The following is a 12,337-nucleotide window of genomic DNA, read 5'->3' on the forward strand; positions in this document are numbered from 1 at the left end:
TACCAAGCCTGCTGCCTTTTCCATGCAGTTCAAATAACAAATGCTGCCCATTAGCTGCCTGCCCACTCCTGTGCTCCTCACACTTGACAGCTGGCTCACTGCTGCAGAGGAGTGGCAGACCTGGGCGGAGTTGTTCAGCCCACTCACTCAACATTCAAACTTCATCATCTTTTCCTGCCTCCCTTGCTGGCACAGCTGAGCAGCCTGGATTTTTGTGGTGGGTAACAGCAGCTCAGTCATTCCCCGCTGCCCACAATACAAATGCACATTTCATAGCAATACTCCAACTTTCAGGGTCAGTCTGCTGCTCCCAAAGATGGGACACTTGTCAAGTAGCTGAAAATGCCTGTTTGATACACACGTACACATATAAAACAGAACAGTCTTCCAACTTCTCTCATGTAATTTTATCTTTATTGGCATATGGCCGTCCTGACTCTCCAAAACTACTCCCATTTGTATTTCTGTCTGACAGGATAAGGATGGATCCTTAGCCATCTCTTGAGTGCAACAAGCAAGAAATAAAAACATATCTCCTCTTTATTTTCAGTATTCATCCAAACCAAGATTTTACTCATCTCAGTGAATGACAAAGCCAGGTAAAGCAAAAGAGGCTCATTTACTTTCAGTCCAAGATGAGCACATCAGACTGTGGTTAGCTGAAGTTAAGATCACAGCATCCATTAGGATGGAACCACATTTGGCTAACAGCATATGAGAAAGACAGCCAGAAATCCTTATCAGAGTAATCACCAGAGTATCATCACTGCTCTGCTGATGACTTTGGACTCAGCTATGTTTGTCCATCAACATATCCTTAGTTTGCTCACCCTTCAATGGGTAGAGATTAGACCACAAATTTTTGTAAGGATTTTGGGTTTAATATTGAATAGTTACCAACTAACTTTGTTATATGCACCAAACACAGGCTATATTGCTCCAATCCCCATTACATTTTCTGAATTTGTTGATATAAATATAGTTCTACACCTGTAAACACTCATTTTCTGAACCACAGCACATGGCACACCCCCCTTGCAGCCACAGAAGCTCAGCAGGAGTTAGGTTCATTATGCAGGAAAAAAAGCCTGATCCTGATGATCCTACTGCAAAGCAAGCACAGACGGCCACAGCACCAGGACTGAGAGTCACATGCAGACGGCTCAGTGAGGATTCAGTGGAGTGCTCCCTTACTGGTGTGACACCACTACACCGCCCAATGGTGACACCAGCCTCTGCTGCTAGTTTCCTCCCTAGGCACCTGTTCCAGTGCCAGCTGAAGACAGGTGAACTCAGTTAGACCCCACTTTGTTTTAGTTCCATATGTTCTCTTTAGCTTGTAAGTACATAGTTCAAACGGCCCTGCAAAAAGAATCCTCTTACACCTCATGCATAGAAAGATCCAGTTTCTATGTTTGCTCATCAATGCTTGCTTTAGAAGATATGCTCAATCTACATACATATTCTATTATTCAGACTCTGGCTATTAATTACTTGAGTAAAATTTGTAACAGCGCAGTAAGTTTAGGAGTGGCAGTTTCGATGCCACTGAACTGTTGATATGTGAATTATCCTTTAAATTAATCCTGAAAAAAATGTGTGCTCAGGCTGACCTAGAATGCCTACAAGATGCTGTTTGCTGACTGATAGGAGCTCCAGAGAACAAAATACTACATTGTAATAAATGTGACCTTAACAAGAACCTCTATTATTTTAATTTGCAAATAGAACTATAAAACTAACTATAAAACCAACAAAAAACCAAAGTTTTTTACTTCTAGATTCATTATGGCTGTAGGATTCTACAGCTTTGCTACATGAATTGCATTAAAGAAAGAATTTTAGAAGCCTAGAGTTTTTTTCAGTACATGGTTGATAAAACAACATCTCCTCCATCTTTTGTCCCAAAGCTAAAAATTCAGTTCCTGTCTTTGGACTTCCCATGTTTTACTAATTGAAAAATTATTCTAGCACTTTATTTTCCTACTCCATTCACTAAAGATGAATTTCATTAAGCCATTTAATATTGTTTTCCTGCTTAACTGGAATACTTTTCATGGATCTATGAGATAATGAGTAAACTTTCTACAGTCATGAGTACATTACTCTTCCACTTTTCTATGTATCCAGAAACATTTGATGCAAGAGATTGATCAATAACTGGGCTTAGCTTATGTTATTTTGCAACAAACACTCATTTAATATCATTATGCCAGCAAAGTTTTTGTTAAAGATGCATAAGAGCCAAGGTAACCAAGTTCTTTCAGTGTCATGCATGAAGCATTACACAAGTCAATAACATTATCAGAGACCTCACTTTGGTAGAGTAGGCAAGAGCTAAGCTACGTAAGGAACAGAGGATTTGAATAACCCCTTAGCTAAAGCAAAGCTGCAGGTAATACAGAAATATCGAATGCAAACCAGTCCAGGACCTAAGCTTATAAGCCTTACCCAATGAAAGGCGTGACCGTATTTCCCTCCCCATCTATTGGTCTACTCAGAATTCTCTCAGCATCTTGCCTCCTATTGTATTGCTCTCAATTTCCAAATGCCTCCATTCCCACCTCAAAATTAAATCTTTCCAGAAATAAGTGGGGGCTTTTTCTTATTAGCTTAAGAATGTCATCAGCAGCCACTCAAAATGCTGGCCTGCGTCTCCAGTGTTTCATGTTGCTACAACAGTGGTACTTGAAAACCTGATGAAGGCTTTGTGTTGATGCTCGGCAGATGCACAGAGAAAATTACATTCTTGACTCCCAAGATACACACTGTACAGCTGCAACAGGACACTGATCCCCCACAGCAGCAGCAATGCAATTGGAAGTTTGAGAGTGAGAGGCAACCAAAAACTTTACAGAACTCTAGATCTGGAATCTTAGGAATTAGGGTCATAATCATCATCCAGTCTATTTTGAAGGCTCTGGCAGAGATATTAATGAGAGACCAAGACAAGAACAAGTAATATTTTGAGGAGTGGAATGATATTCAACCTTTGGTTGTGCTTTATCTGCTCCCACATAGTGCCATTAGCCTCTCCCTTTCTTTTTCAAATGTTAAATTTATTAAATAATACAGATAGAAAGCAGGCAGGCCCAAACACAGACAGCTGGAGCAGCAGTATTGGATTAATTTATGTGGGCAATTAGTACCATTCATGTAGTAACTTCCTCCACTGTACCTCAGTGCAATCCCTACACTGTTGATTCCTAATTCTCCTCTTATGCATTCCTGGGATTCTGTTAAGTCTCCTGTGGAAGGGGATCTTGGGTACCCAAAAGCTTTTAGGCTTAGGGAGGGGCTTTTACAACTACAACTTTCTCTGTCTGCCTGTTTTCCTCTGCCTCCAGTTTTAGGCTGCCTTCCATCTGCACCTTCAGCCTCCTCCCAAGTGTGACACTGCAGTCAGAAAAACTCATCCCCAAACAGAAACCACATCACCAACTACACATCAAATAGTCCTGAAAAAGATGTGGCTTGCAGATACCATCTGAGATTTACATACAGCAACTGGGCACACTCATGAACCACTTTGAAATCTGGCTCCTAGAAATTAAATTGCAGACAGAAATTATCTAAGCTTTCACAGCTTTCTCCCATCACAGACAGATGGTGCCTGACCCCTGTAATAATTTCTGCCATATTCCACCCATATGCAAGCCTCAGTGCTTCCATCAAGCTGTTAGTACCAATCAACATTTTTCAGAATTGAGATTTTAATAAAGCATTGATAGAAAAATGTGAAGATTTCATAAATTCTCTCATGAATATCCATTCTATAGGGACCACCTTAGGCTCTTCTAAAGCATCTCCATCTGTACCATTTAAGTCCTGCTCCAAGTAAATCAAATCTCAGTGTCTGGCTCCCTAACCCCAGGAAATATTCTGATTCTCTCCCTTCCCTAGCAACTGGATATTGAAATACCATTTTTCCCTCTTTGCCCACACAGCTAAATTCCTACTCTGCCACTTTCCATCTCCATCCTTGATTACTAAAAAGTCCTCCCTAAAGCCCTTGATTAAACACAAAACACAGCTGTTTCTTGTTACCTTTCTTGTCCTAACCCTTTCTGGCCATGCAAGTTCCATTCAACCCATTATTGTAGTCTCTTCCCTTTCCACCTTCAGTCAGTGCTTCTCCCTTTTTAAAACTCACTATCTGTTAAAGCACTGTCACACCTTCCTTCCCTGACACCCATTAAAATTATTTCTGCTCAATTGTCTCAAGATGTGTTCCTGTATCTTCTCCTATCCCATCTCCATATCGGTTTCATCCATTATGGGAAATACACCAGCTACCCCCAAAATTTTCTCTAGAATGATTCATCTTAAGAAAGAAGGTCCAAAGAACCTTAGATTCTATGCAACTATATTCAATGCAAAAAAAACTTAGATTCCATGCAATGTCCGTACTTCATGTGTGTGCACTACCCTATTTGCATACCCTGTATGCAAATGTATCTATTTTCCAGTCCCCTTGCCTCATTCCAGTGTCAGGTACACTGCAACACTGCCAGGATGGCTATGGAGAAGTGTAAAACAAACATGGTTCACGACACATAGGGAACTCTTTCACTCTGATAAAAATAGAGGAAAAATCCCAACCTGAACTACACATTAAATACTTGTATTTATGATTTAGGTATATTACTGCTACCAACTTAGTGGAATCTGTTCAGTCAAAACCTATAGCCCCAAAGGAAAGAAGAGACCTGAGGATCTATTCTATGGTAAAAGGAGGTACCATTAGGTCAGAAATTGTCTGACCTAAAGAAACCATTATCTAGATAATTAGGTATTTAGATTACTTTCAGGAAATATTATATAGATACTACAGCAGAGGAGCCCTGAGAATCTTAGTTCCTTGCCAGGAACACATTGTTAGACACTCCATTTCCCTCTAACCAAGGCTTACAGTCTGCTCACATGAAGTACCTACCCTGCCAGAGCTGCCCCTCCTCCTGGCACCAGCCCAGGCTGAGTGGGGAAGTCCCTTCCTGCTGCAAAGGGGCAGAGATGGTCACCAGGCACTCTGCCCCCTGCCACTTCAGTACCTGCATGTCCTCTCAGAGGAAGTGGGAAGGCAACAAGCCACTCAAGGAGCCCTCTCAGCCCCAACATGAGCAAATTTGTCAGTGTACTCTCAGACTGATGCAGTCTAGAGGAAATACAAGAGCTTACAGAGGAAAGGCTGAAAGTTTCACCTCAAATTTAGCAAAAATCCCTTTACCTTCCTAGGAAAGTAACACATGCCTAGAGCCAGTCTTGAATGAATGCAGAGACCATCCTGCTTTAACACCTTCAAGAGATCAGCACAGGACTTGGCAGGACATTCTCCACCACTAAAAACAGCAATCCACTCAGGGGTGTGTTGTGTCTCTGGTATCAGCAATTACTTAGCTAGGACTTAACTATGAAAGAAGAGCTTTGCTCTACTAGAAAGCATAAACTGAAAGGAATAATATTTGGTAATAGCCTACCCTACCCCTTCAACTAATTTTCTTAGCTTAGAAAATTTTTGTTAAAAATCCAAGCTCCTCCAGTACTGGGTAATGAGAGACTGAGCATCCTTTTTGGCTATGGAGAAAAGAAATGTAAGCTTGAAACATAAGCTGTGGGGACTGATTTATAAAATATGCTGACAAATGTTATCTTATTGCAGGGGTTCCATATTCTGGTCTCCTATCACAAAAGTTTCATACCTTCTTAGGGTTTCTCGTAGGCAGCTCCTCAGAGCACTGACTCTCTCTTCTTCACAAAGTGGCCAACTGACTCCAGTTCCCTTCTCAACCAGCCAACCCAGTCTTTTATATCACTCTTCTCATTGGTTACAGCTGTGGCCTGTTAAAGCCAGGCTGTTCCTAATCTTTGATAATTGGCCCAGCTGCAACTCCTTAGGGGTAAGATTACTTTCTACACTATCTTTATTTTCTTATATTCTATCCCCCTACAGACAAGCTACACAGAAAGCCAAGTAAAGTTCCCCGTAGCCAGTTCTGGAACCAGACACATCATAAGCACACAAGCACTGCACTAACCCAGTTCTGCCCCTCCAGGATCAAAGCTCATTGAAAGCATTCCTGGACCACTACTATAAGTGGGTTGCTTTTAAGCAGACCATAGCTCTAAAGCAACCATCAAGTCAAGACATCTGTTCATACACATCTCCTGTCATTGCCTAGTCAAGTGAAGATTACAAAGCACATTTTGATTATCTGTTTTCTTGCTCTCATGCTTAAGCGGTTCCCTGGGTTTTCCTTCTCACAGAACATTATGAGCCTGGGATGACTATGTTGGCGGCTCTTAGCAGATTGTGCAAGCTAACAGAATACAAATGATTATATAAATAATAAAGCTGCTGAAGATTTTCTTGTCACTGCTTTTTTGCTCCATTGGCTTGACTTAAAGCACACATAAAAATGGCCTCTGCTAAGTGTTATGTTCATAGCATCCATAAATAAAATTTAGATCCTGATTTAAAGAGACACTAAGAGGCTGTATCTCCTCCTGATTTCAATCAAACTGGGATGCTCAGTGCCCAGGAAAATCAGATCCAAGGCTCAATAAATGTAACCAGAAGGATTTGATCTCTGTATGGCAGTTTGTATTCAATCAGCAAAGTTTCATTTCCTATATAAGATGCTCACAAACTCTTCTCTAGCATATGTATATCCCTGTCATCTAGAGGTCAGGCAGGAGAGGAGCTTCAGACCCTAACAACTCTTCCTTACCAGAGGAGAGGAAGATAACACATAACATACAAACCCTGACACCGTGAGTTGAGTATCAGTAGGATGATGACCTGTCAAGGCAATTACAGCCACAGAACAACACCTAGTTCAGCACTGCTGCTTCCATGACTCCTATGTAAGCTTTTTATACCACTTGGTGGAGACATCAATATCTGTATCCCCATTAATCACAGTGATAATCACAAATTGCATTAGAAGAGAGAAGAAAGAAGATAAAGACTGCAAGCCAGCATCAAAACTAAACTGTACCAAGTTTGGGATTTGGACAGAACTTGACTTTTGTTTTGTTTAGGGTTTTTTTTATCAAGGATCACTTTTTTGGTTCCTGCTGCTAGCCAGGCAATCTAATCTCTATTACCCATGTGTGAATTTTCTCAATGCTATGTGGCAAGTACAGCCAGCCAAAGTACAACAACAGAGTTTTCAGAACCAGCTAGCTCTTCCTGACCAATGCAGCCACTCAAGTGCACCAACTTAGCAACCCTAAAGATCACAGCTGTCTGTCTCAAATACTGTTAAGGCCAGAGAATGACTTTGCCATGAAATGAGCACAAAATGGAGTGACAGGATAGTGCTAACTCCAGGCAGAGGTGAGATCTGCTCATCCTGGGTAATGCATCCACACAAAACTTCCCACTGTGGCAAATTTTGTAAAGAAGCCACTTCTACACACATCACTGGTCAAACAAAGGTCTCAAAGATCCCAAGTTACAGGACAAATGGCATCTATGACTACTGAGGGACCCCCAACCCCCCCCCACCTCCTAATCCCTTCCCCAAATATGCCTCCATGGATAACGGGAACTTGGACTGTAAATTAAGCCACCATGACCAGGAACTTGAGGTAAGATAGAGGTGATTCTATTGCCCAAGTGTTATCTCAAGCCTAGGGGGAGGTAAACAAAGCTGTGAGACCAGAATGCATAACTCATAATGGACATAAAGAATGTAGAAATTATGGGCCATAAGGAAAGCAATTATACTGAATCAGCTTGGACTGGGTAAAAGGTAATTCCACCAGGGGGAGATTCTGACCACTGACTCACAACCCACCAACTCAAGAAACCCACCAACTGCAAAAAACAGAAAGACTGAGCATGGGACTAATTAACATTAGAAGCAAGGGAATTATTTAACCAACAGAATGAAAGATGTGTGTAACCAATGAGCATTAATTCCTTTGTTTGAAAAGATATATAAACAGTGAAAAGTTTTGAGTGACCTCAGGCCCCCCACCACTGAGAAGCCTAGGGTGAAGGAGGACCAACGGACACCACTAAATGCAAGGGTTGTGGCTATCTTCTGCTTAATCTGTCTCTCTCTTTTTCTCTCTTTTCTACTTCTTTCTATCTCTCTACCTCACATTTCATTGTTCAATAAAATCCATACTATTGACTTCAGCATATGGTTTTGTTTGCACTTTAATTCTGGGAGAGGCATCGCTCAATAATCATAATATAACACATGGTACACTTCATTTCTACATGCCATGTGATTGGCACACTTCCCTGACACACCCTCTTGATGCATTCTCCTTGCAAAATTTAAACTTTTTATGCTACCTTCTACTTTCATTTTTCTGTTTTATTCTATTTTTGTATCTTCCTGGAAACTCAGATCTAACTATACTCACAGGTAAAATCCAGGACCTTAAAAAGTATTCTAAATAAGCTTCTGATTACGATTTTTTCATCTCAAATTGCTACTAAGTAACCAAAGGCCATTTGTCTTTTTATAATGGCTATTGCCATTATAAGTGGTGCCTAGAAGATAGTAATGCTTTCTTCTGAAGATAGTAGAGCTTTCTTCTGAAGGGCTGGCAGCTTAGAGAAGAAACTTCTTCTACTACCATAAGTATTTTTTCTATAATCCAAGCACTGGAAGTATGATTTTGCCTTTAAGTTCATGAGTTCTCCAGCCTTCCGACCAACTGGATGACAAGTTTATCTTTATAGAGCTGTTGCAGTTATCACTATAAAATTAGGCATCAGGGAAAGAATTAATTGTGTAAGGCAGAAAAGAGTGATGACTTTAGCAAATCAAAAGCACAGAGACAAGAATTAATTTCAAATAGTTACCTCTTTGAGACAGCCCATGAAGTTATTGCTTACTGGAGACCCAGGTAAATCAGCAGTACTGGGGCTCCCTCCCACGTAAAAGAAGTCATCTGAGCCCAGCATGGTGTAGTCCTCCTGTGTGTAGCCCGTGGTGGTAAGGATGCCATCCACAGAGATTGTCACCTGTTTGAGGGACACAATGGACAAAGAAAATCCCAGCAATGACCTTACAATCCAGAACAGAGCAACTTACCTCCCCTATAATTTTATGCCAGTTTTATAAAGGATTTTGTTGAGATTTGGTATGTTTGGTTTTTTTTTTTTTTTTAGTTAAGTTGAGCTCTATTTTCTGGTCTGATTTTCCCACAGAGAAATGCTTCAGCATCTGCTTCTTCCCTTTCTGGTGCATCAGCACTCTCAGGCTTACCCACCAGCCTATCCATCCAGATGCTTTCCATCTATTCAGGCCAGAAAATATAACTGTCCTTGAAAGACATTTCTCATATTAGCTGATTTTATGATTAATTAGAATTTATTTTAATGATTACAGTTAGTTATGGTTGTTAGTAAAAAAAAAACACTAATGAAGACGAGGTTGGTATTTTTTATTTTTTAAGTTTCTTTTGCTCACAGCACACTGACAATCATGCATTCAGGGATAGGGGGAGAGGGAACTCACTTTCAATACATTATGGATGTGCATGCCATGTACCTGGAGAGACACACACCCCCCACCCACCACAAACAAACAAAAACAAAAAAACAGAAAGAAAAAAAAAAAAAGAAAAAAATTTTCAAATTAACCCATAACAAAAATATAAGCAGAAAATAAATCAAAATAAATCAATCGCACACCAACAAATGTAATAGAAGTGGATATGAGAAAGAAAGCAAGAAAGAAAGAGCTACAAAGCGTGCACACACTGCACTTTGACCTGTCATGCCAATATATCTGAGGTCGAGAAAGACAATAGGAAAAAAGCAAAATAGAAAGAGAGAAGGAGAAGAAAAAGGGAGAAATGACCATTTCACACTCGCATGCAATCAAAAATAAAAATACCAAACGAATTCCATAATAACAAAAAAACTCAAAACGAAACAGAAACGTCCCCAAAATCTCTAACCACAAACACATGGAGGGTGAAGGGTGACAGAAGGAAAGGGTGGGAGAGGAGGAAGTGAATTTGATGTGTTTTGCTTGATGTTGTTAGTGGTTGCAAGGGAAGATGGAGGAAAATAGATCGAGGCCAGGAGGAGACGGGCGAGTCACCAGACGTGGACATGCCATGCAGAGTGTGTACTGAAACAAACAACCGGCTGAGCTCCTGTTGGCCACGCAGGTAGAGGTCAGAGAGAGAGAGAGAAAGTGAGAGAGAGAGCAAGAGGGAGAAGGAGGAGAAAAAGCAGAGGGAGGGAAGTGGGGGAAAATCATGAGAAAGAGGACAACTCTGGCCAGTTTGCCCATAATAGCCATTGTCACAACAAAAGGGTGAGAGAAAAAGAGAGCCTTCACCACCACGGACTAGAGGCCCTGCAATGGTTCTGATCTAGAAACCTTCAGAGTAAAAAAACCATACTAAACTAAAAGCCAAGAAAAAAAGCCAAATGAAAACAAAAGCAAAAGAAAGAAATCTGAAGTCAAAAACAAGGGACAAAAAACCCCAACAATTTATCACCAAAAAGAAAAAGAACTGAAGACACAGGTGAAGAAAACAATGACAGAAATGTCCAAACCCTATTTCCAGAAGAGCTGTGTTAGTTGCTTTTGATGCTCATTTTTTCTATTCAAAAAGAAGAAAGGAAAGAAAAAAAAAAGGGCGGGGGAAACAACGTGTTTTCAATGAAATTAGAATAAAATTAAAGGAAACAGTAAGTATAAAGGAGGGGGGAAAAGAGCAGGTAGGGGGAGGAAAAGGCAGGTAACACACGGCAAACCCAAAAAAAGAGACAATAAGAATGATATCTACCAGACAATGTAGTTTGTTTACCATAGCGTGTCCAATGCCTGAGTGCTTTGCGGAAAAGGGGGAAGAAAGGAAATTAAAAAATCGTGAACAGAACGATTGTTAATTAAAATAACTAAAAGCAAAGATGAGTCGTTAGGGTGTTAGTACATTAGTTGGTTAGTAAAAATGACACATTGCATGAATGATCTAGTGTTAGTTTTTCAAAAAAAGGCGTGGGGCACCTGAGACACACAAAGTGAGGAAGAGGACAATATGACCAGGACTCTATGGGGAACCATGCCTTTTAGACTGTAAAGAAACAGGGGGCTGCCTACTCTTCCCACCCTGGTATTAGTCAGTAACTTCAACCCTCATACACATTATCCAGACCTGAAGAAAAGTTAAAACAGTGCAATACTTACTCTTCAAATGCTCATCAAGGTGCTTCCCTCTAACAAGAACCTTATGCTCAGAGATATACACACAGAGTACACAGTTTGCCCCTTCAGCACAAACCCAGCCATGACTCCCTTCTTCCACCCACCACCACACCAGTTCCTCTTCCAAGCTTCACTACCCTCAAGTGCTGCAGAATATCACAAGGCCAGTATTTTCTTTGGCTGGAGGATACAGCTGAAGATGAGTCCAAGACTCTGTGTCTTCCTTCCAAGTTTCCCAGTCTGCAGGTTTCCTTACAGCAGCTGAGTTTGTGACTTTCAGGAGAAGCACATAACAGTGCCTGTGCTTGGCTGTTTGCCTGTGTCCCTTGTATCCAGGTTGAAGACAGAAGATTGACAAGACTTAGCATCTTTATTACACAGGAGCTAGGAGAATTTACCAGTCGGTTGGGTTCAGCAGAACTTTTTTAACCTGTCCCAAGGCAGGCAGATGTCAACTGTTAGAACCTACACTTTGCTTTGTATTTTAGTTAACTTTAGTTAAGGAACTAAAGATCTTCACAATAGATTTTGCACTGTGACTAGCTTTAGTGTTAATAGGGAAGGGCAGCCTGTGCAGACTCCAAGTCCCTGTTGCAGTGTGACTGAAGTTGGCAAGAATTATCCTAAATTACACAAGCAAGATCTACATTGCCTCATGTAAAAACCATCTGCTTGCAGGCTTCAGAGTTGTGCACTGATTAAGGAAACACGTTTTTGAAGACTTTGTGGCACTGAGCATGAAGTCCCAAGGTTATTTGCCAATGGGAATGAAATCATAATAATAGCCTGTACTTGGAAATAATGAGCACAAACTCCTGAATTCTTCACCAAGGAAGTCTTACTCACAGCAAATTGTTGTGTTAGTAAGTTTATTTTTACAAACAAGGGAGTTGAAGTATGGGACAGGGAGAAGAGCATGCTAGAAATGACATGGAGTGTCAACAGGAGACTTGAAGACAGACACACAAGTCTGACCTTCAGTCTCCTCTGCTCGTCCTCCCACCAGACCACACTGCCCCAAACACGCTCTGAAAGCCCGGGTAAAATTCAGCCGTGATCCTACTGCTAAGTAAAGGTTTCTCACAAGGCAGAAAGAGGGCTTAGTTTTAACTGAAATAATAAGATAAATAAACAAGGAGATTTGC

General features: G+C 40.8%; 1 protein-coding gene across 21 annotated transcripts in view; it reads right to left on the reverse strand.

The window, feature by feature from the left end:
• The window catches only part of NRXN3 (neurexin 3), a 967,492-nt gene that overhangs the window by 692,165 nt on the left and 262,990 nt on the right, over positions 1-12,337 (reverse strand). For 15 of the 21 annotated variants that reach the window (XM_071426717.1, XM_071426709.1, XM_071426704.1 and 12 more), the window contains 2 exons: positions 10,795-10,818; positions 8,828-8,989 (listed from right to left, as the gene is read on the reverse strand). In XM_071426717.1, coding sequence (XP_071282818.1) covers positions 8,828-8,989; positions 10,795-10,818 — 186 coding nt within the window. The remainder of the gene's footprint in view (positions 1-8,827; positions 8,990-10,794; positions 10,819-12,337) is intronic. The other 6 variants (XM_071426711.1, XM_071426710.1, XM_071426706.1 and 3 more) reach the window with 1 other exon arrangement.

This window comes from Agelaius tricolor, unplaced genomic scaffold (genome assembly GCF_023055355.1).
Source record: "Agelaius tricolor isolate 1412-34295 unplaced genomic scaffold, bAgeTri1.0.p SCAF_5, whole genome shotgun sequence".
NCBI lineage: Eukaryota > Metazoa > Chordata > Aves > Passeriformes > Icteridae > Agelaius > Agelaius tricolor.